This window comes from Saccopteryx leptura, chromosome 10, assembly GCF_036850995.1.
Source record: "Saccopteryx leptura isolate mSacLep1 chromosome 10, mSacLep1_pri_phased_curated, whole genome shotgun sequence".
Classification (NCBI taxonomy): domain Eukaryota; kingdom Metazoa; phylum Chordata; class Mammalia; order Chiroptera; family Emballonuridae; genus Saccopteryx; species Saccopteryx leptura.
In genome coordinates, this window is record NC_089512.1 from 5,496,292 (window position 1) to 5,521,971 (window position 25,680).

General features: G+C 38.7%; 2 protein-coding genes and 1 non-coding gene across 9 annotated transcripts in view; 1 reads left to right on the forward strand and 2 right to left on the reverse strand.

Annotated features, from left to right (window-relative positions):
* DOCK3 (dedicator of cytokinesis 3) overlaps positions 1 to 25,680 on the reverse strand; it is a 261,860-nt gene that overhangs the window by 219,988 nt on the left and 16,192 nt on the right. For all 7 annotated transcript variants that reach the window (XM_066350463.1, XM_066350461.1, XM_066350460.1 and 4 more), the window contains exon 2: positions 5,248 to 5,331. In XM_066350463.1, the coding sequence (XP_066206560.1) occupies positions 5,248 to 5,331 (84 nt within the window). The remainder of the gene's footprint in view (positions 1 to 5,247; positions 5,332 to 25,680) is intronic.
* LOC136382376 (dnaJ homolog subfamily A member 1-like) lies at positions 7,539 to 9,444 on the reverse strand. Its single transcript, XM_066351550.1, has 2 exons — positions 8,978 to 9,444; positions 7,539 to 7,620 (listed from the first exon to the last, which is right to left on the reverse strand). Exons 1-2 carry the CDS (start codon positions 9,442 to 9,444, stop codon positions 7,539 to 7,541), a joined length of 549 nt encoding a protein of 182 aa, XP_066207647.1.
* Positions 20,262 to 20,448, forward strand: LOC136382732 (U2 spliceosomal RNA). The gene has a single exon (XR_010747347.1). It is a non-coding gene; the product is annotated as a U2 spliceosomal RNA (small nuclear RNA).

The window sequence follows — 25,680 nt, forward strand, 5'->3', positions numbered from 1 at the left end:
TGGCCCCAAGAGCCAATGATGGTTCTGTGGAGCCTCCATCTCAGGGCACTAAAAATAGCTCAGTTGTGAGCATGGCCCCAGATGGGCAATGCACTGGCCCCAGCCAGGGGTTGCTGGGTGAATCCCAGTCAGGGCACATATGGGAGTCTGTCTCTCTATCTCCCATCCTCTCACTTGTAAAAGAAGAAAAAGAAAAGAATAGTCATGGGAATATAAAGTACAGCATAGGGAATAGTCAATAATACTCTAATAATTAAGTATGATGTCAGATGGGTGAGAGATTTATTGGAATGATCATTTAGTAAGTTATGCAATGTTTAATCACTGGGGTATACATATTATAATATAATAATGTATGTCACCTGTAACTGAGAAAAAATGATTAACAAAAATAAAAAAGGCTGGTAAATAATTCTGGGTCAGTGCATATATATTTATATTAAAGATTAATTCATCTGAAAGCTATGATTATTTAAACATGTAGACAAAAATATAATGATCACCTGTACCATGCTCTGTGCTAGGTGTTTTCCTATCTATAATATCAAACACTATAGAGTCCACTTTGTTAAATATGCCTTATAAGTTAGATCGTAAAACATAAGTCACCCAATCTGAGGCTATAGTACCAAAAATAGACAACAGTACTACTACAATTGCTACTGACTGAGGCTGCAGAACAGTGTCAGCAGTATTAACCCAAAAGAATGAAGCCTCTATATAGATCAGGCCATGTGACAGTAAACAGTCAGCAGTCCTTTACAAAGATTCTGGGTGCAAACCAATTAAGCCAGATCAAAAGCACCAAATGCAGTCCAACAAAAAGCACCCTCCCACCCAACAAGAGGTTTCAAAAATTTTATTTCAAAGGTGTAATATTCTTTCCTGAAAGAAGAAAAAATGCAAGTTTATTTACCCTAACCCCAGGATAATGACTGCACAGGAAGTAGACACAGGTAGACAACAAGTACAATTTCTCTTCCATTCCGTATCATAATTAAAAATAGCTTAATTAAAAATAATAGTTCATTATGAAGGGCAGGCTTGCATGCAGATCCACTTTAGAATAATTAAGTAGCTAATTATAAAATCAAAAGCCAAAAACAAAATCTACAATCTTATAAAAATACTAATTTTTTTTCCATTGGTACATCAATAAAATAATGCACAGCCCAATTCTTTATCCTTTTTCAAATTATATAACTAATTGAGAAAAAAGTGATAACCATTTGCCCATTAAAAATATTTATGTGGACTTGTAGATATTAACAGTACATTCTGCCCAAAATCAGTAGAATATATATTCTTTTTCAAGTACACATAAAACATTTTCCAAGACAGACCACGTTATTCCACAAAACAAGCCTCAATAAAGTAAACACTGAAATAATATCAAGCCTCTTTCCTGATCACAATAGTATAAAACTAGAAATCAATAACAAGAAGAAAACTGGGGGAAAAAAAACACAAATACATGGAGGCTAAACAACATGCTGCTAAACAATCAATAAGCTAATAAACAAATCAAAAAGAAAATTAAAAAATATTGGGATCAAATGAAATAAAAACACAATTATTCAAAATCCATGGTACACAGCAAAAGCAGCTCTAAGAGGGAAATTCATAGTAATACAGACCTATTCCAGGAAACAAGAAAAATCTAAGGAACTAGAAAAAGAACAACAAACAAAGCCCAACATAAGTAGAAGAAAAAAAGAGAATAAAGATCAGAATGGAAATAAATGAAATATAGTCTTAAAATAACCCAACAATTATTTGTACTAAATAATACCCATTCAAATAATTAGTATGATTTGTCTCCTGACTGGTTCATGACTGATACAGCAATACAGTTTTGATATTTTTATTCTATTCTTTTTTATTAATACAGATTGAGTCACTAAATGGAATTTTTAACTCCACAATGATTTGATGAGGATAGATTTAAAAACATTTCTTTAAGGCATAAAGTATATAAAGAACTCATAAAACTCAACACCAAACAACAAACAATCCAATTAAAAAATGGGGACAGGACCTGAACAGACACTTCTCCCATGAAGACACACAAACAGCAAACAGATATGTGAAAAGATGTTCATCTTTACTAGCTATTATAGAAATGTAAGTCAAAACTACAATGAGATACCACCTCACACCTGTTAAATTGGCTATTATCAACAAGACAGGTAACAAGTGTTGGAGAGGTTGGAGAGCAGTGGTAGTCAACCTGGTCCCTACCGCCCACTAGCAGGCGTTCTAGCTTTCATGGTGGGTGGTAGCGGACAAACCAAAGTATAAATAAAAAGATAGATTTAACTATAATAAGTTGTTTTATAGAGATTTATTCTGCCAAACTTAGCAAAAATCTGACATAAAGTACTTGGTAAGTAATTATTATTATATGCTTTAACTTGCTGTAACTCTGCTTTATAAATTTTATAAAGTCAAGTTATTTCCCTACTTTATAAATCACCATTACTGTAGAACCGGTGGGCGGTTAGAAAATTTTACTACTAACAGAGATACAAAAGTGGGCGGTAGGTATAAAAAGGTTGACTACCCCTGTTGTAGAGGAAAAGGAATCCTATTCATTACTGGTGGGAATGTAAACTGGTATTGCCACTATGGAAAACAACAGAGTTACCATATGACCCAGTGATCCTTCTACTGGGTATCCACCCAAAAAACTCAAAAACATTTGTATGCAAAGACATATGTACCCTCATGTTCATTACAGCATTATTCACAGTGGCCAAGACATGGAAACAACCAATGTGTCCCTCAAAAGAGGATTGGATTAAGAAGATGTGGTACATATATATAATGCAATACTACTCACCCATAAGAAAAGATGAAATTTTGTGACAACATGGATGGACCTTGAGAATATTATGCTAAACAAAATAAGTCAGTCAGAAAAAGCTAGGCCCTGGCCGGTTGGCTCAGTGGTAGAGCATCGGCCTGGCATGCAGGAGTCCCGGGTTCGATTCCCGGCCAGGGCACACAGGAGAAGTGCCCATCTGCTTCTCCACCCCTCCCTCTCTCCTTCCTCTCTGTCTCTCTCTTCACCTCCCACAGCCGAGGCTCCACTGGAGCAAAGTTGGCCCAGGGGCTGAGGATGGCTCTGTGGCCTCTGCCTCAGGTGCTAGAATGGCTCTGGTTGCAGCGGAGCGACGCCCCAAATGGGCAGAGCATCACCCCTAGGTGGGCATGCCAGGTGGATCCCGGTCGGGCGCATGTGGGAGTCTGTCTGACTGCCTCCCCGTTTCCAACTTCAGAAAAAAAAAAAAGAAAAAGCTAAAAATTAAATGATTTCACTCATATATGGGATATAAAACTGAGACTCATAGACATAGACAAAAGTATGGTGGTTACCAGAAGGAGGAAGTTGGGACGTAGTGGGGCATAAAGGGAATCAAACATACAGTGACAGAAGGTAGTCTGATTCTGGCTGACGGGCACAAAATGCAATGAATAGATAAAGTGCCATGGAGATGTACACATGAAAACTGTGTGATCTTATGGACCAATGTCACACCATTAAATTTAATCTCTAAATAAAAGAAAAAAAGAAGTATAAACTCAGAAGTTAAACTGCTAGGTAACAGGAAATCTACATCTAACTTCACAAGATATCAGCAATATAAAAGCATTCCTACTGAAACATATTTGTGCCAACATTTGGATATGTCAGACATTTTAGTCTTCTCAAACGAATGTGTGTGGAACTGTTTTTAACTTTGCTGCTGACAAGATCAAGTATTTCAGTGAAGTCCCTGTTCATTTTTTGCTCATTTTCTATTCTATTATTTATTTATATTCTGGTTGTTTATTTTTGTCAGTTATATCACCAAAAATATTTTTTCCAGTCTAATTTAATTTTCGTTCCTTTTTTTTATATTAATCCTTTTCACTGATGCATAATTTACATACAGAAAAATGCACAGACTGTAATTACATTTCTATGAGCTCTCACAAAATATAGCACCAATGTAACCCGTATTTCATCAAGATCCAGAACTCTCCAATCACCCTGAAAGTATCCTCCATCAATATTCTCCCAGAAGCAACCACTATTCCTTTTTGTTTTATTACTAATTTTAGAGAGAGAGGAAGGCATAGGAGGGAGAGAAAGAGAGAGACATCAATTTGTTGTTCCACTTATGTATGCATCCATTGGTTGCTTCTTGTATGTACCCTGACTGGGAATCATACCCCTAACCTTGGTGTATCAGGACAATGCTCTAACCCAGTGGCCCCACCTTTTTAGGGCCACGGACCGGTTTAATGTCAGAAAATATTTTCACAGACTGGCCTTTATGGTGGGACAGATAAATGTATCACGTGACCGAGACAAGTGTCAAGAGTGAGTCTTAGACGGATGTAACAGAGGGAATCTGGTCATTTTTTAAAAATAAAACATCGTTCAGATTTAAATATAAATAAAACAGAAATAATGTAAGTTATTTATTCTTTCTCTGTGGACTGGTAACAAATGGCCCACGGACCGGTACCGGTCCACGGCCCAGGGGTTGGGGACCACTGCTCTAACCAACTGAGCTACCTAGCCAGGGCCTGAGGCAACCACTATTCTGATGTCTATCACCATATATTTGTAGTGTTGCTTGTCCTTAAATTTCATATAAATGAAATTATATATAATGTAATCTTTTATATGTGGTTCTTCTATTCAACCTAATGTTTTTTAATTTGTCCATGTTGTTGCATCTTTATACTTTTATCTATGTTTTTTACAAATTTCTTTATTTTAAATAAATTTTTGTTGAGATGTAGCATCCATAGTGTGCAAATCATTAGTCTACAGCTAAATTTTCAAAATGTATACACCTGTATGCCCACCACTCAGATAAATATTAGCAGCATCTCAAAGCCACTCATGTCTCTTCCAGTCACCACTGTGCAAACACACTCATGCACACTCTCACACAGGCACACACCCTTAAATTGAATGCAATACAGAGGAAAATGGATCGTTTTTATCATACACAACAATATCACAGATACACTCTTGGCAGGCAAAAGAAGCTGATTCTAACATTTATATGAAAATAGCTCATATCTTTATGATGAACAAAGATCAGGGAGGATTTTATAATATATTATAATGTTAATTATATCTTCAAAATGATGGTTTATAATGTTACTACAAATGCTATTATATAAAATATATATTGTACTGTCCAAAATTATCACTATTTGTATGCTTTATAGTTCTATACTTACCTTCACATTTTTCAAGAATCTGGACCGTTTCTCCTATTTCTAAGACCAGCCCTTGAGGGACAGATCCTCGAAAACTGCATATCACTAGAAAAACAAGGATTAAACACATCAATTAGCATTTTTAATCACTGGGACTGAGTCAGAGTCCAGGAAATTAAGCACTAAATTTTTTTAATATATACTCTCCCTTCTTCACAAATTCACCTTTCACATATGCAAGCCCCTTTCAATGCAATTAATATTTTAAAAGATAATGTTAAGTAGATCAGGACACTGAAGTACATTTTAGCAAAATTACAATTCCCGAGTAGTGTGCGAAAATATTTCTGTAAACAGCGTTACTCTCTCTCCCTCAGCATGACTTGCCATTTTTGGGCAAGTATACATTAATTACTTAAGAAAATATTAACATTGGAAGCTTCTTATCTACTATAAACAGATATTTTTATAAAGAATCACCAAACAAGTATGATTATGCTTTGAGACACCAAATCCCCATAATAAAAATGAAAACAGAAATTAATGAAATAAAAAGCAAAGATATAACAGAAAATCTATAGATACCAATCAAAATCCCATGTCTCTTTTTAGAAAATTGATATATTAATTCCAAAATTTATATGACAACAAGAATGAAGAATAGCCTTATAAATATTAAAGGACTTATATTACCCTATATCAAGGTTCTATCCATTGAGCAGCAAACCAGCCAGGGAAAGATTAAAATTGAAGTAAATATAATAGAAAAAGAAAATAGAGAAAATTGACAAGACCAAAAATTTCTCTGAAACCTCAAGAAGGCCCTGGCCGCTGGTGCAGTAGATAGACCATCATCCCAGAGCACTGAGGTCACAGGTTCGATAATGAGGTTGCTGGTCCAAGGCCTAGTCAAGGCATGTGTGAGAAGCAATCCAATGGGTGTACAACTAAGTGGAGCAAAGAGTTGAAGCTTCTCTCTCTCCCTACCCTCCTCTAAAAAAAAAGGCAATAAAATTGACAGAACTTTAGCTAGACTGAAGAGAGAGAACTCAAATTACTAAAATCAAGAATTAAATATGGGACATTACTAACCAACTTTATAAAATATAAAAAGGATAAGAGGACACTATGAACAACTATACACCAACAAATTAGATAACTTAAACTGAACAAATTCCTAGAAAGATACATATTACTGAAGAAACAGAACATCTGAATATGCCTATAACAAGTATAAAAATCAAATTAGTCATTTTTTAACTTCCCACAAAAAAAGGCATAGCCCAGGAAAACACAGGACAGATGGCTTCTCTGAAGAATTCTACCAAATATTCAAGGAGGAATTAATATCAATCTTTCATAAACTGTTGTAAAAAATAAAAGTAAAGAACACTTTCTAACTAATCTTATAAGACCAGTATTACCCCGATACTAAAATGTGACAAAGATACCACAAAAAAGCTACAGACCAATATCTTTTCATTAATACAAACACAACAATCCTCAACAAAATGTTACCAAACCAAACCCAGCAATGTTTTTTTCAATTGATTATACATTACCAAGTAGTATTTTTTAATTGATTGGAATGACATGGTTCATCAAACCACACAGGTTTCAACCGTACAACTCAATATAACACTGTCATGCACCCCCTCCCCATGCAAAGTCTCTTTCCACCTCCAATCACCCCCTTTGCCCCCTCCCCCTACTCCACTCCCCCTCTCCCTCTGGCTGTTGCCACCATGTTGTCTGTATCTATGTGTTATGTATATATGTTTTTTCAGCTAATCCCTTCACCATCTTTCATCCAGTACCCTCACCCTCTTCCCCTCTGACAGTTGTACCACCAAGTAGTATTTATCCCAGGAATTGCAAGGCTGGCTCAACATATGTATATCAATTAATATAATATATCATATTAATAGAATAAAAGACTAAAACCACACTATCATAGTATGATCTAAAACAGTATATACATAGTATATACACAATCATTGTCAAAAAGCATTTGACAATATCCAGCATCCTTTTCTTTTTTCCAAATCTTTTATATTTGAGTTTATTCTTCATTTAACTTTTAAAACACTACTATAGTTTAATACTAAAACAGAAATAATAGCAAATTATGACTACAGTTCTTCACTCATTCACTACTGTACACGAAATGCCAGCAGTGAGTGTTATTCACTGGCTCCATTAAGAGGTCTGACACTGAACACCAACTCTAGGATGAAGTTCGTCATTTCATATGCTTCTCCATTGTAATGATGCTGTCTTTCTCAATTTGAATCAAAGCCCACAAGTTCTACCTAGTCATCAGTGTCTTCTACTTCCTTACTTGCATGTAGGAGTTTTTCCAGCAACAAAAGTTTATCAAGAGAGAGAAAGCCGGAAGGTAGGCTTCCCCCTCGCTCCTCTAAGGGAGGGTTCAGTCTCTTCCAGCCCTGCTCCAGTCACCTATGACCTAACCTTGCCCAGAAAGCTGGGGTTTGCCACTGAAGGCCGAAGGTGCCAGGGCCATCGGCCCCATCTACGACACTGTGGACGAGCCTAGGGTATTTCTTCCAAGAAGCAGGTAAACTGATCTCATTTGCACAAGGGCCACTTAACTATGTTTTTCCTGAATAGTCAGGTTTTTTATTCTTCCCTCAAAGATCTCTGTTGTGGGTGTTGATAGTCCTATTTTCTGCGGCTTTGCTTAATATATAGTGTTTCCTTTATCTCTCCTACCTCAATGCCCCACTCATATTTCAGGCTGGGACCTACTCCTAATTTAGAGCTCTCTTTCCCCCTATTGCCAACTTCTATTATGAATCTACCTTTGCCACCTAGCTTAGGATATCCCAAGGTTCTCTTTACCATGCCACAGCCGCAGAGCTCCAGGGAAAAGCACCCTGGTCTCATCTCTCCAGGCAGAGGAGAACAGAAGCTCCATATCCACGCATGCTGCAAATGGCTTTTCCAGTCTACCTGAATCATTACCAGCTAGAAGCAGCGGTCATTGGGACTTGGACATGAGCTGCAAAGTATAGAATGGTGACAACAATTCCAGTGCCATGCGGACTTTTCCTGGACTCCTGCTCCCTGTGACAGCTCCTAACAGACTGAACTGTGGTTGGGTTGCATTTTTCAGGGATTTGGCATGGTGATGGGGCCAACTTGGACTTGGTGAACATGTTAAGAACACTACTCCTTTATGGATTCTTGCTGTATTGGCCAAGAGTTTGCTTAAAGGCTTTTAATCACTGTAAAAAAAAAATAGAAGACTGGATAAAGAAGATGGGGCACATATACACCATGGTATACTATTCAGCTAGAAGAAATGATGACATCGGATCACTTACAGCAGAATGGTGGAATCTTGATAACACTATGCGGAGTGAAATAAGTGAATCAGAAAAAAACAAGAACTGCAGGATTCCATACATTGGTGGGACATAAAAGCGAGACTAAGAGACATGGACAGGAGTGTGGTGGTTACGGGGGGTGGGGGGAGGGAATGAGGGAGAGAGGCAGGGGGAGGGGGAGGGGTACAAAGAAAACTGGATAGAGGGTGACGGAGGACCATCTCTCTTTGGGTGATGGGTATGCAACAGAACTAAATTACCATGCCACAGCCGCAGAGCTCCAGGGAAAAGCACCCTGGTCTCTGGAAATGTTTTCTTTGAATATATGTACCCTGATTTATTGATGTCACCCCATTAAAATAAAAATTTATTTATAAAAAAAAAAGAGAGAGAGTAAGCCATTCTCAGGGAAGTTCATCTTAAATGTGATGATCAGGCAACATTCTTCATTTGATCTACGATAAATTGGCATGCCTTCATTTAGCACACACCTGATATCTCCATGCTTGACAGTCTGACCTAGGTGAGAGGCGATGGCTATGGTACAGTTGTCAAGAGTAGCCATTGGCTTTTGGAAGCCACACAATGCTTCAACCAGCTGTATGTCCATACACATAAAAAGGTCTTCTCCTTGCTGAGTGAAAACAGCATGGTCCTTCTGATCTAAAACAGTGATATCTCCTGTCTCCCGTCCTGGTTCTTGGTATCCTTCACCACAGAATGTTATCTTCTGGCTATCCTTCATGCCTTTGTCAATATGAACTTCTAGAATCTTCTCTCGAACTATCTTCCTTCCATTGCATACTTTACATCTATCCTTAGGACGGTCCCTTCCCCATGGCCCTGGCACTCCAGGCACACAGACCATTTCAGGTCCTGTCTGATGAATTCTTATTTGCATCCCGGTACCTTGGCGATCAGGACAGAACTCGGATGTTCCTTTCTTACCATCTCGGCTTTCACATTTTCACAAATCACATTCTTTTGCAGAGCTAGTTTTCTTGTTGCACCATTATATAAATCTTCTAAGGTTACTGAATTCTACTAACAACTCTGTTTACAATAGCATCAAAAAATAAAAGGTATAATTTTTTTAAGTTCAAGACATACAATGAAAACTATAAAACACTGTTAGAAAAAAATCAACTAAATAATTAGGAATACATCCTATCTCATGATTCAGAAGACTTTATATTAACATGGCAATACCCTGCAGATGACTCTATGAATGCAACAAAATCCCTATCAAAGTTGTATTTGGTCTTGCAGAAATTGACAGGCTAATCTAAGAAATTCATAGGAAAAAGCAAAGACCGATAATAGTCAAAATAACCTTAAAACCAAAGGAAGTTGGAAAACTCAAACTTCCCTATTTTAAAACTTACTACAAAGTTATAGCAATCAAGACAGCATGGTACTGGCAAAACTCTTATTGAAATATAAATGAGAGTCCAGAAACAAACCCTTAAATTTATACAGTATTAAGTTATTCTTACCATGGGTGCCCCAAAATATAAATCAATAGAATAGTCTTTTAAACAAATAATACTGGAACAACTCAATATCCACACGCAAAAGAATGAAATTGTACTCCTATTTAACACTATACACAAAATTAACTCAAAATAAATTAAATAAAGACCTAAATGTGCCTGACCAGGTGGTGGCGCAGTGGATAGAGCGTCGGACTGGGATGCGGAAGGACCCAGGTTCGAGACCCCGAGGTCACCAGCTCGAGCACGGTCTCATCTGGCTTGAGCAAAGAGCTCACCAGCTTGGACCCAAGGTCGCTGGCTCCAGCAGGGGGTTACTCGGTCTGCTGAAGGCCCACGGTCAAGGCACATGTGAGAAAGCAATCAATGAACAACTAAGAAGTCGCAACACGCAACGAGAAACTGATGATTGATGCTTCTCATCTCTCTCCGTTCCTGTCTGTCTGTCCCTGTCTAGCTCTGCCTCTGTAAAAAAAAAAAAAAGACCTAAATGTAAGACCTAAAAACTATAAAATGCTTAAACAAAAGAGCAGATCCTAATGAGCTTACATGAGGCTGTGATTTCTTAGACACAACACCAAAAGCACAAATAACAAAAGAAAAAATAGGTAAATTAAGCTTCATCAAAATTTAAAACTTATATGCCACAAATGACACTATCAAAAAAAAGTGACATACACCTGATGAAATGGCATTTACCCCAGAGATGCAAGGATGGTTCAACACCCACAAATCAATCTATACGATACACCACATCAACTTGTAAAGGACAAAAATGATATGATCATCTCAATAGATGCAAAAAAGCATTTGACAAAGTTTAACATCCATTTATGATAAAAGCTCTCAACAAGTGAGTATGGTAGAAACATTCATCAACATTATAAAAAAAACAGACAAGCAGGTAATATACTCACTGGTGAAAAGCAAAAGTTTATCTTCCAAGATCAAGAACAAGCGAAAAATGTCCCCTCTCTTCACTTTTATTCAACATATACTAGAATTTCTAGCCAGAGCAAATAGGCAAGAAAAATAAGTAAAATGCATCCAAATCAGAAAGGAAGAAGTAAAACTGTCTCTATTTGCAAATGTCATGATATTATATATAGCAAACCCTAAACACTCATTAAAAAAATAAAATAAAATGAATCAGCAAATTCAGCAATGCCATGATACAAAATCAATATACAAAAATCAACTGCATGTCTATACACTAATAACAAACTATCAAAAAGAGAAATTAATCGGTCCCGGGTTTCGGCAGCTCTAAAAAAAAAAAATTAAAAATAAAAGAGAAATTAAGATGGCAATCCTATTGTACACCTGAAACTAACATTATATCATAAAAAGGTATATCATAATATAAAAAGGAAAAAGAAAACAATCCCATTTACAATTGCATCAGAAATAATAAAATACCTAGGAATAAATTTAACCAAGGAATTGAAAGACGTACCCTGAAATCTAAGGCAGTGATGAAAGAAACTAAAGAAGGTAAATAAATAGAGATTCCATATTTATAGAATAGAAAAATTACTATTCTTTTTTTTTTTTTTTTTTTTTGTATTTTTCCGAAGTGAGAAGCGGAGCGGGGGTGGGGACAGAGGCAGGCAGACAGACCCCCGCATGCGCCCAACCGAGATCCACCCGGCATGCCCACCAGGGGATGATGCTCCCCATCTGGGGCGTTGCTCTGCTGCAATCAGAGCCATTCTAGCGCCTGAGGTAGAGGCCATGGAGCCATCCTCAGCACCAAGAATTATTATTCTTAAAATATCCATACTACCCAAAGAAATCTAGAGATCCAATGCAATACCTATGAAAATCTTAATGGCATTTTTTGCAGAAAAAGAACTAACAATCCTAAATTTGTCTGAAATTACAAAAGACCTCGAATAGCTAAAGCAATCTTGACAAAGAACAAAACTGAAAACATCATGCTTCCTAATTTCCAACTATGCTACAGAGCTATAGTAATCAAAACAGTATCGTATTGGCATGAAAACACACCTAGATCAATAGAACAGATTAAAGAGCCCAGTCATAGACTCACACAAAAATATTTAATTTACAACAAAGCAGCTAAGAATATACACTGAAGAAAGGATAGTGGTTGAAAAAACTGAATAGCCACACGCAAAAGAATGAAACAAAACCCCTATCTTACACCTTACACAAAAATCAACTCAAAATAGATTAGAGACCCAAGCATAAGACCCTAAACATTAAAACTCCTAAATGGCATCAGTGTTGAAAATAATTTTTTAATTTAACACCAAAAGCAAAAGCAATGAAAGCAAAATAAGCAAATGAAACTAAAAATCTTCTGCACAGCAAATGAAACCATCAGCAAAATGAAAAGACAACTGACCAAATGAGAAAAAAAAATTGCAAATCATATATTTGATAAGGCGTTGATATCCAAAATATATAAAGAACTCAGACATCTCAAAAAAAAAAAAATACAAACAATCCAATCAAAAAATGAGCAGAGAATCTGAATAGGCATTCTTCTGAAAAAGACATACAAATGTCCAACAGGCACATGAAAAAGTGCTCAATATCACTAATCGAGTAAGAAATGCCAATCAAAACCACAAAATATCACCTCACCCTCACCATAATTGTATAATCTCATCATAATCTCCTAAAGAGATGGTGTATAACATTTATCAGGGTCTCAAAATGGAATTTGATACTTACCCTCCTCCCCCAACAACAACAAAAAACTAAATTAAAGAAAAGAGCTGTAAAAAACAAGTAACTTTTATTTAAAAGGTTTAAAAATGAAAATCATGGTTTGATATCTCAGGTCCATGCTCTCTTTATCAATTGCTCTGGGACAAAGGTAGGTTTGTTTCAACATAGTGGCCTCAGAGAGGTAGGCATCTGCCCAACAGAGCTAGTGGGCGAAGACGCAGACTCTAAAAGCTAAGGATAGAGGGATGGCCACAGAGATGGTGAATTATTTGGAGAGATCCAGACAGGAAAGTTGAAGCTTTCTCTCCAAGAAGTTGAGACCCAGAAGCACAAACAGTGCACACAGCAGTTTTAATACTGTTTTAGAGCACAGATGTCAAAAATCCCAGTTACAGCCATGGCCGGTTAGCTCAATCAGAGCAGCGGTTCTCAACTTGTGGGTCGCGACCCCAGCAGGGTCGCCTAAAGCCATCGGAAAATACATAATGCATATCAGGTATTTACATTCCGAATCATAACTGTAGCAAAATTACAGTTATGAAGTAGCCACCAAAATTATTTTTTGGTTTGGGGTCACCGCAGCATGAGGAACTGTATTGCGGGGTCACGGCATTAGAAAGGTTGAGAACCACTGAGTTAGAGCGTTGTCCCAAAACACCAAGGTTGTGGGTTCATTCCCTGGTCAGGGCATGTACAGGAAGTGACCAATGAATGCACAGCTAAGTGGAACAACAAATGAATGCTTCTCTTGCTTGGGTGTGCTCTCTACCCCTACCCCTTTCCTTTGTCTGTCTTCTAAAATCAATTGATAAAAAAAAATTCTAGTTACAAGGATACTTTTGAGAATTTTTAGTGATAAAAATAATCCTAAAACTAGAAGGAAAAAGATTATTAACGCATAGCACTAAAGTTTAGATTTAGAACTTGTTTCTGTCATTTAACTAATTGAAATATCAAGTTTAAAAGAAAATGCAGCCCAAGGTATTCATTCCACTTACTTTATAAACTAATAAAATGTAATTGTCATTTCCTCAATCAATAATCTACTTCCAATTTACAATCTCCAAATACCACAGAGAAAAATATTCCCTCACACGTATCAAAGTTAATAAGGTCATTTATAAAGCAATAATGCCTACTACAACATAATATTTTCTTAGTGAAATTATATATAAATTCTGATCTCATGTGAGAAAAGTAAGTGTATTTATTTTACTAAAGAGGCAAATAGAAGATAGTTAAGTGATTTGTTCATAACCATTATAAGTTTTCCATGTTAGGAAAAGTATTGCCTAGTTCCTTTGGAAATAAATTCCATTATTCTTTTATCTATATAGTTTCTCTAAATCTAAAAGCACTCTTAGGCTCCCCAATTTACCTTCCTGAAACACCTTTGTCCCTTGATCAAAATGTTTCAGTGGACCCCCACTGCCCACAGAATAAGGGCTAAATTCTACACTCTGACATTCAATGCCCTTCTCAGCCAAACCTACTTTTCCAATCCTCTCCCAGTGTCACAGAACTTGGTCTATGTGTTTTGTTGTTCCCCCAAAACACCTCGCACAAGTCTTCAATCCATACCTCACTGCTTTCTACTGCCTAGATCTCATCCCATGCTTCCTCTTCACTCACCAAAACCCTACTGAGGCATCAAGACTCAGTTCTTTCACCCTTAGTAATCTTTCCTGGTGCCCCGAGGCTCTGAACTCTTATGACACATTCTACTTCTACCATATGTTTGACATTTACTATAATCAATATGTTTTTATAATAATAATTTCTTGTGTGCATGGTGTGTATATGCATCAGTTAGTCTTACCTCCTTACTATTCTGCGTGCCCATCATGCCTAATCCTCACCTTTTTATAGAAACTCTCCCTCTCCATGTGATTTCAATGAGGCTGTCAGACACCCTCAATCACAGGTGGGCACTTGAAATGAAGTAGTCTGGGCCATGCTATTCATTCCCTGAAGTCTTCCCAACAAGAAATATTTCTTTCCTATTCTATCATGAGCTGTAAAGACATAACCTCAGAGCTGCCAAGATGTTCCCCAATAATGAAAGAAGTATATCTGAAGAGGTTAATGACTACAAAAAGTGTCCCACACACAGACATATGCAGAAATGTAAGATGAAGACATAGAGGTCCTGATGTCTTGAGCCCCTGATCCCAGTCTAATCTGAGAACAGACCCATTCATTCATGCCTTTTCTGGTAACATGAACCAATAAATTCTCCCTTTTTCTTCCATTTAAGATGGATTACTGTTGGTTATAATTAAAAGAATTCTTCAGATCAACTCAAGAACAGGAACATGTTCATTTCCTCTACTGAATCCTCCACATGGTAAGCATCTGATAAACACTGCTGAACTGATTCCTATCCTCTGGTGGCTCTAACCAAGACCCAGTAAGAGAAAAAGTCCTGTATAGAAAATCAGGATCTGAATTCAAGACCCAATAGTCAAACTGTGTGACCTTGAGCAAGGCACTTCACATCCTTGACCTTGGTAATCCCACCTGAAAAACAAGAAGGTTGAGTTACATCATTCAAGTATCTTCTAGGTCTAAAATTCTATGAATATATATCAATAGTTCTTAGCTAAAAATTATTGTCAACTGTCACTGTTTCCACTACTCTCCAGGCTCTATTTGGGGTCTGTTTAAGGCTTTGCCCTTTTCTGTTAAAGTCTTTCTTTGTTTATGAGTACATGTTTTGGCACTCTGGCCTTCAGGTTCAGGCTATTTCCTGAAACCGTTAGCCGTCATCCCAATTCCCTTTGAAACTGGACTATATCTACTGAAACTATGCTGGCCTTTTCTCTGGTTCTAGATCAGACTGTCTCACTGAAACTGTGCTTCAGGATTCAGTTTGACTTATTTGGGAGCAGGCTGTTATGCTAAAACTGTGCTGTTCAGCTTCAACCTGATTCCTTTAGGACCTGGATATTTCTCTGAAACTCTGCTTCAGCTTTGGGACTGGTCTGCTCTTAAAGTGGGACACTGGTATCTGGCTGGCAGGCTGTTTGGGCCTTTGCTCTAAAGAAAAGCCTCTGATAAATGGAAATCCCAGTTGTCTAAATACTTTCAGGGCATCCAGTCCTCTCCTCATGCATATTTGTAACTAAATGGATTGATATGACTAAACGTAATTTAGAATATCAATGGTTACTATGGAGAACTTTTGAAGTCCTCAAATCTACTTTTTCCTAAAGCCAAACTGGACAACTATAGCTCTGAAATTAGCAACACTGGATGGAACATATATTTTTCTTTTTCTTTTTTGTGAGATAGAGAGAGAAGGAGAGAGAGAGAAGAATAGATAGGGCGAGACAGATAGGAAGGAAGAAAGATGAGAAGTATCAGTTCTTCATTGCAGCACCTTAGTTGTTCATTGATTGCTATCTCATATGTGCCTTGACCAAGGGGCTACAGCAGTGTAGTTGGACCCTTGCTCAAGCCAGCGACCTTGGGCTCAAGCTAGCAACCTTGGGCTTCAAACTAGAGACCTTTGGGTTCAAGCCAGCGACCACAGAGTCATGTCTATGATCCCACACCCAAGTCAGTGACCCCGTGCTCAAGCTGGTGAGCCCCAGCTCAAGCCAGATGAGCCCGCACTCAAACCAGCGACTCCAGGGCTTCAAACCTGGGCCTTCTGCATCCCAGGCCAACGCTCTATCCACTGCACCACCACCTGGTCAGGCTGGAATATATATTTCAATTGGTATTCCAAACGTTACTATGAGTCTAAAATTGCCCCTTTGCAGAATAAAGTGTTGAGATTAACTGAGGCAAATAAGCACTAACAGAAAGGAAAAAATGGCTTCCGAAGCTTCATGTCCCTCTCGCTCAGCTTCTGTCTCAGGCTCCACCTCCAGTGCCATCTTGTTTTCCCTACTGGCTTCTTTGTCTCTGGTTCCCTCTCTGGTTCCATCTTCCACCTCCTCTGAACCTGTGCTCACTCCAGCCTTTGAGCTTATCAGAACCTGTCCCTTTAAAACTAAGCCTTCTGAGGAACCTAAGGAACCCCAAGTTTCGCTGGACTAAGGCTGAATTACAAACCCTAAAGAGTTTCCTAAAGAAACTGAGCTTGCTCAAGATTTGGTGAGGGATTTAATAGTTATTCAAACTTATCCGCCTGGTTTCTCTGACTTAAACGTCAGCTAGTTCATATGCTTATGAGGGAAGGTCAGGCTTGGCACTGGATGAAACTTGCCCGATGAGAAGCTCCTGAAAGGAATTTAGAAAAAGAAAACCCTAGCTTTTGGAAAATGCTGGAACACTCGCTGGAGACCTCCACCAAGCAATTACAATAGTCTTTCCTAGCCTGTTGACTGGAACAAAATTCAGGCTTGCCTACAAAAGCCTGATGAAACTGTTCTTAATTATTACACTCGACATCAGATTGTTTTCAAAGAAAATTCTACTCTTCCTTCAAATGTTGGCTCCATTCGGGTGACCTTTAACTCTATGCTTATTAACAGTCTGAACTGAGATTTCTCTTTTGTTAAAAAGGACCAAGATGGAAAGGGAGATCATGTCCACTCTAGACTTGGTTAACTTAGCAAATCAGCTTGCTCACACCCTAGGTGAATCACCTAGAAAATCGCTAAAAATCTTCATTTTCAGCTCTGACAAATGAAGGCTCCTAAGCAAAACCAAAAACCTCCTATCTTCTGCCTTATTGCAAAGAGTTAGGACATTTAAAAAAAAATTGTCATAATTTAAGCACTTCAGATACCTTCCGCCTTTGAACCCGCTCTTCCAGTGTTCTAATTCTCAATGACGGGGCTCCAAGAAACTACAAGGGCTGTTCCCAATCTCCCCTCTTCATCACCTTGGAGAAACCACTATCTCGACTGGAAATGGATCTCTCTCTGTCCTTACTGACCCTGGAGTCACACTCCCAATGCTCAACCCCACTGCTAAACAGCAGCCCTTGCCTTGGAGTGCTGAAACAATTGAAACAGTGGCAATTACTAATAAACACAACAGGTTCCTGTCTCTGAACCTACCACTTTGAAAAATATTCACCCTTTTCTCCTTCGTTCCTCTACTTTTACTCATTTACTAGGTCAAGACTTCTTAGAAAAGTACTATGCTGGCATTTCTTTCTCCCAAAAAGGGGAAATACTTCTACAGTTTGACAGTAGCCATCAAAATAGTCAATCAAATGAACTAAATAACCCTTTGACATCTTTTATTTGGTTCATTTCTGGTGGCACAATTGCTAAATCTGGAAGCACTAATCATTTGTCCCTATTGGGTCAGCTGCCATCCTTTTTGTGGGAAAAATTTTCAACTGATACTGGCAGAATCCACAGTGTACCTCTTAAGATTCAAATAAAGCCTGACCAGGCAGTAGCATAGTGGATAGAGCATCGGACTGGGACACAGAGGACCCAGATTCAAAACCCCAAGGTCACCGGCTTGAGCACTGGCTCATTCAGCGTGAGCATGGGCTCACCAGCTTGAGCATGGGGTCGCTGGCTTGGGCGTGGAATCATAGACCTGACCCCACGGTTGCTGGTTTGACCCCAAGGTCACTGGCTTGAGCCAGTCACTTGCTCTGCTGTAACTCCCGGTCAAGGCACATATGAGAAAGCAATCAACGAACAACTAAGGCATTGCAATGAAGAATTGAAGCTTCTCATCTCTCTCCCTTCCTGTCTGTCCCTCTCTCTGTCTCTGTCACACACACAAAAAAAGATTCAAATAGATTTCTCAAAATCCCTTCTCAGAATTAATCAATACCCCATAAGTAAAGAGGCTCTTCAAGATATAAAGCCCACAGGCCCTGGCCGGTTGGCTCAATGGTAGAGCATCGGCCAGCGTGTAGAAGTCCTGTGTTCGGGACTTCCCAGTCAGGGCACACAGGAAAAGCACCCATCTGCTTCTCCACCCTTCCCCCTCTCCTTCCTCTCTGTCTCTCTCTTCCCCTCCTGCAGCCAAGGCTCCACTGGAGCAAAGTTGGCCCAGGCACTGAGGATGGCTCCATGGCCTCCGCCTCAGGCGCTAAAATGGCTCTGGCCACAAGAGAGCAATGCCCCCACGGGCAGAGCATAGGAGCATCGCCCCCTGGTGGGCATGCCGGGTGGATCCGGTCTGGTGCATGCAGGAGAGTCTGTCTGTCTGCCTCCCTCCACTTCACTTCAGAAAAATACCAAAAAAAAAAAAAAAAAAAAAAAGATATAAAGCCCACAGTAAAGGATTACAAAACTCAAGACTGTTGCGATGCAACAGCAACTGAATGGAATGAGAGTTTAAACTGATTGAATTTGGAAAGTTTTATTTATTGGCTAGTAGTCTGTTTGCTGCATCGAGAAAGCAATGAATAGCAATGAGCTCAGAGGGAGAGGGGTATATATAGGCAAAAATTGTAAGATTATAGTTATTTTAGTATATTTGTATAATATTTTTGTATAAGTATATATTGTTTTCACAAGGACTTCATTATGCCATGCGCTAGTCCCTGTAACACTCCCATTTCACCTGTGAGAAAACCCATTGACCCTGATACTCTTCTCCCCACCGTTACTAATGAAGCCCCTCTTGAAAGCTTAACACTGATGCATCCTCTGATCCATCATGATGATCTGCAGGAAACTCTTTTGGCTAATGCAGATTTCTCATGGTTTAATGATGGTTCACATTTAAAAAGTAAAAATGGTAAGTACTGCATTGGATATGCTATCGTAACTCCTATTGATGTCATCGAGGCAGCACCTCCAGCGTTAGCTATTCCAGCCCAACAGGCTGAATTACTTGGGCTTCTACTTTAGCCAAGAGCAAAAGCGCCAACATTTATGCTAACAGGAGATAACCTTTCAGAGTACGTAGTTCATGGTTTTGGAATGTTAGAGAAGCAGTGTGGCTTCCTTACTCCCCTCGGAAATAAAATTTTAAATGGTCCATATTTTCAGAAACTATTGGATGCTACACTGTTGCTTGCTGCTTTAGCTATCACTAAGATCCATGGGAATTCTAAACTAAAGCTAAGGGTAATCACTTTGCTGACATTTCTTCAAGGAATCAGCAGCAGTCAAACCTTGTTATGGTCCAAAGGGATATTTCCCCAACTGATAACTTAGAAAAACTGGCAAGAGAAACCCAACAACTATCCTCAGAAAAGGAAAAACAAGACTGCAACCCAAAATGAATACAGTCATGCACCAGGTAACAATGTTTCAGTCAACAACAGACTATGTGCAATGGTCCTGTAAGATTATAATGGAGCTGAAAAATTCCTATCACCTAGTGACATGGCAGCCTTCATAGCATAGCAGTATAACACATTACTCATGTGTTTGTGGTGATGAGGTGTAAACAAACCCACTACACTCCCAGTTGTATCAAAGTACACAGTACATACAATAATGTATAGTATATAATACTTGATAACAGTAAACAATTATGTTACTGGTTTATGTATTTACAATACTTTTTACTATTGTTCAAGAGTGTGCTCTTTCCACTTATAAAAAAAGTTTGCATTGTTTATTGCCTTTTGGCTAAGATCAAGTGTAGTATCTGTCATCAATTGAATATCTGGTATGTCCTCTATCTGAGGACAATATATTAAATGGATTTTTGGAGCAGGGAGACAGAATAGGAGCTTGCTCTGTCTACTCCACACATCCACCCGGTGTTGCAGTACTTCTGGGAACGGTATAACCCCTCCTCCAAAAAAAGTTTGCTGTAAAACAGTATGCCGTGTTACACTGGCAGCAGCCTCATACATCTCCTATTTATCATGTCCCCTGATTGAATCATTTTCTCTTGTACTTGATTATCAATTTCATGTGGTTTTGTACAGAAACATGCTGTACAGGCTTGCAGCCTATGAGTACAGCTATATTGTATAACCTAGGTGTGCAGTAAGCTATACCATCTATGCTTGTATAAGTGCACTCTATGATGTTCTCATGATAAAATCACCTAAGAACATTCCTCAGAACATATCCCTATTGGTAAGCAGAGCATAATAAAACCAAATAATAACCCAGTACAACCAGATAATAACCTACCAGATGTTCTAAAATTTCCACTCCTACCTATGGTACATGCATTAAACTACTGGTCCACTGAAAAGATGATAGCATTCATGAATCAATATTGGTGGGGATATATTAATAAGGCTGCAAAAAGCTCCTACCTCACTTGACCCACTTGTCCAAAAGACAATTTAGGGAAGGCTGTTCTCTCTGCTCTTAAGTATTTTAAATTGCCTAATGGACCATTTGAGGTTTGGCAAATGGATTTCATAAAGCTCTCCCATCTCATGGATATAAATATGTTTTAGCCATGGTGTTTATGTTTTTTTCACTACAGACCACTGCCTCTTCTATAGCTTTAGAAAAGATTAGCCCTACCTGGGGAACCCCTCCGGAACTCCATAGACATCAGGAAACCCATTTTATCTATTGGGTGCTTTGACAAAACTGTGCTGTTCAGCCAGTTTTACAACACTTGCACTGTGCTTACTATTCTCAATCCTCAGGTTTAGTTAAGTGCACTAATGACATTACTAAGACTCAACTGTCAAAATTTGTAGACTCTCCCAGTACCCTTGCCAAAAGCAGATCCACCTCCTTTGGAGCTCATAAAGTCTCACCCTTCAAGATAGTCACCTGACCTCCTATGCACTTGGCTCCTACCTCTTTCAATCCATGGTTGATTTAAAAAAAACAAACAAACAAAAAAAAACTTCAATATTATCAAGGTCTAATGTCTTCTATTAAAAATAAACATGTTTTGGTAGAACAATCTTTTCACAGTATACTCTCAGAAACAAAGACCTTGGGCACCACACTTGACAACCTTGAGATTTCATCTGTTGGAAAAAACAACTCCAGAAATACTCTCTCCAATGTTGCTTGAAAGGCCCCTATTAGGTGCTACTAACCAACCTTGGCGCTTTCAAACTCCAGGATTCACACGACACATCTAAAGAAAGCACCTAAGGATATGCACAAAGTAAAGATTTCTCAGAACTAAAGCAGACACTATCTGACTGGACAGGTTTCCCAAGATGTCCAGACCAGGGCTTTATACCTTTTCTCGCTGTTGTTTCTTCTCTTTCATGGACAGAAAATGCTGTTCCCACATTTCCTAATTCCCTGCTAAAGGGATAAACCTCTTCCTTTGATTTTATGGCCTTTCAGAAATAGTCTCATAATGATCCCGTGACAATTAATCTCTCACTTGCTTTTCTGAAGACTTCAAGTCCACAGAAGTTGTTTTTTCATCTAGATAATTAACTGACTTAATTCTTGTCCAAAATTCAGAGACTCTGAATTTACCACCAGGCTAATTACTGATAAAATATTTTCTTCCCAATAGTTCTCTTTTGAGATAATAATACATACTGTTTAGTTGCTTCATGTTTTATTCCCACATTATTTCTTCCCAAAGTGTTTAATTCTTTCTGTTCTAAGTGTGCCTTATTAGCCATATTCATTATTCTAAGATACGGGCTTTAAATGAGAAATGCCTGAGATGTCCCTCTACCTCTCACTGTTACTCGAATCTGACAATAGGCACTTCTAAATATTTTTTATTTAATAATTGGTTTTTAGAGAAAGGAAGGGAGAGGGAAAGAAAGAGAGAGACATCAATTTTTTGTTCCATTTATTTATGCATTCATTGGTTGATTCTTGCATGTGCCCCAACCAGGGATCAGGTCCATAACCTTGGCATATCGGGACAATGCTCTAACCAATTGCGCTACCCAGCCAGGGCCATGATGGGCTTCTAATCTGTGAACTTCCCCTCCAACATGGGACACACACCCAGGAAAGGTGAACCCTGGCTTCGAAGAACAAAAGGCCACTGAAACAGAAAACACCTGACTCTTAAATCAGCAATACTTTCAGAGAAAGATCTTGATCAAAAGGGAGAAATGTAAAAAAAAAAAAAAAAAAAAAAAAGGTAATAAACAGAAAACTCATTTAAAGTGAAATAGGGAAACACTTCCAGAAGGGGGAGTCCTATGCTGATCACAAAGAACAAGCCAAAGTGTTAACAGCCCTTATTACTCCTTTTTCCTCCATAAAAGGGTTTTCTCGTTCTAGTTTTAGTAGACTTGCATGGAGCCTACCATGGTTGCACATTCTCAGTTGTAATTCCTTGTTCCCAAATAAACCCGTTTTGCTAGAGAAACAACTGGCTGACTGTTTGTTTATAGTCAACAAAATCAAATTAAAGACAACCTATATAAATATAGACATCCCATAGTCATTGACTAGGAGACTTAATATTGTTAAGATGACAATAGTACCCAACAATCTACAAATTTAATGCTCCCTATCAAAATCCCAATGTCGCCCGGGCGCTGGGGATGGCTCCTTGGCCTCTGCCCCAGGTGCTAAAGTGGCTCTGGTAGTGGCAGAGCGACACCCCGGAGGGGCAGAGCGTCGCCCCTGGTGGGCGTGCCGGGTGGATCCCGGTCGGGCGCATGCGGTAGTCTGTCTGACTGTCTCTCCCCGTTTCCAGCTTCAGAAAAAAAAAAAAAAAAAAAAAAAAAAATTCCAATGTCATTTTTTGCAGAGATAGGAAAACTTATCCTAGGCTCTAGCCAGTTGGCTCAGTGGTAGAGCATCAGCCCAGCATGTGGATGTTCCAGGTTCAATTCCTGGTCAGAGCACAGAGGAGAAGCGATCATCTGCTTCTCCACCCTCCCCATTCTCTTCCTCTTTCCCTCCCACAGCCATGGCTCTATTGGTTCAAGCGAGTTGGCCTCATGTGCTGAGGATGGCTCTGTGGCCTCTGCCTCAGGTGCTAAAAAATGGCTCTGTTCCTGAACAATGGAGCAATAGCCCCAGATGAACAGAGCATTACCCTTTAGTGAGCTTGCCAGGTGGATCCAGTTGGGATGCATGTAGGAATCTGTCTCTCTGCCTCCCCTCCTCTTACTAAAATTAAAAAAAAAAAAATTATCCTAAAATTCATACAGAACCTCCAGGGACTCCAAATAGCCAAACCAATCTTGGAGAGAAAAAAAATCAAAGTTGGCCTGGCCTGTGGTGGCACAGTGGATAAAGCGTCGACCTGGAATGCTGAGGTCGCCAGTTCAAAGCCCTGGGCTTGCCTGGTCAAGGCATATATGGGAGTTGATGCTTTCTGCTCCTCCCTCTTCTCTCTTTCTCTCTCTCTCTCTCCCTTTTCTAAAATGAATAAAATAAAATTTTTTTTTTTTTTAAAAAGCAAACCAAATTTGAGGACTCACACTTCCGGACTCCAAAACCTACTACAAAGGTAAAGTAATCAAAACAGTGTGGTAATGGCATAAAGACAGACATAGACACCAGTGTAACAGAACAGAAAGCTCAGAGATAAGCATCCATGTCTAACCGGTGGTGGAGCAGTGGATGGATCATCAACCTGCGACACTGAGGTCCCCAGGTTCAAAACCCCAAAGTTGCTTGCTTGAGAACAAGCTTATACAGCTTGAGCACAGGGTCACTGGTTTGAGCATGGGATCATCAACATGATCCCAAGTTGGTGGCTTGAGCCCATAGGTTGCTGGCTTGAGCTCAAGAGTGCTGGCTGGAGCCCCCCAGTCAAGACACATATGAGAAGCAATCAGTGAACAACTAAAAATGACACAACTATGAGTTGATGCTTCTCATCTCTCTCTCTTCCGCTGTCTCTCTCTCAAAAAAATAATTTTTAATTAAAAAAAATAAGCATTCACATAAATGGTCAAATGACTTTCAAACAAAGGTGCTAAGAACATTCAATGGAGAAGGACAGTCTCTTCAACAAATGGTTCTGGGAAAACTGGATATCCACATACAGAAGAATGAAGTTGATCCCTACACCATATATAAAAATGAACTCAAAATAGATTAAACATCTAAATGTAAAAACTAAAACTACAAAACTCTTAGAAGAAAACAGAGGAAAAGCTTTATGATGAATCTGACCACAATTTCTTGGATATGACACCAAAAGCACAAGCAGTAATGGAAACATAGATACAGTAGTGTCCCCTTATCTTTGGTTTCACTTACAGTTTCAGTTACCCACCATCGACCATGATCCAAAAATACTAAGTGAAAAATTGCAGAACTAAACAATTCATAAGTTTTAAATTGTAGGCCATTCTAAGTAGCGTGATGAAACCTCATGCCATCCACTCAATCCTGTCCAGGAGGTGAATTATCTCTTTGTCCAGCGTCTCCACATTGCATGCACTACCCACCTGTTAGTCACTTAGTAGCCCTTCCAGTTACCAGATTAACTGGCATGGTAGTGCAGGCTTATGTTCAAGTAACCCTTATTTTACTTAGTAATGGCCCTAAGCACAAGGGTAGTGATGCTGGCAATTCAGGTATGACAAACAGAATTCACAAAGTGCTTCCTTTAAATGGAAAGGTAAGTATAGGGAAAAAAAACATACTATATATAGGATTTAGTATCACCTGTAATTTCAGACATCCACTAGTTGTCTTAAAACCTAAGCCCCATAGTTAAGGGGGGATTACTGTAAATGAAACTTCATCAAAATTAAAAACCTTTATGTATCAGAGTACTATAACAGAGTGACAAGGCAAACCATGAAATGGGAGAAAGCATTTGAAAACCATATAACATAAGATATTAACATCCAGAATATTTAAGAACTACAACTGAAAGAAATCTATTAAAAATAGGCAAAGTGCTTGAATAGACATTTCTCCAAAGAAGACATAAAAATAACAAATAAGCACATAAAAAGATGCTCAATTATTAGGGAAACGCAAATCAAAACCACAATAAGATATCACTCGCATCCATTTAGATCAGGGGTCCCCAAACTTTTTACACAGGGGGCCAGTTCACTGGAGGGCCAGACTATAAAAAAAATATGAACAAATCCCTATGCACATTGCACATATCTTATTTTAAAGTAAAAAAACAAAACAGGA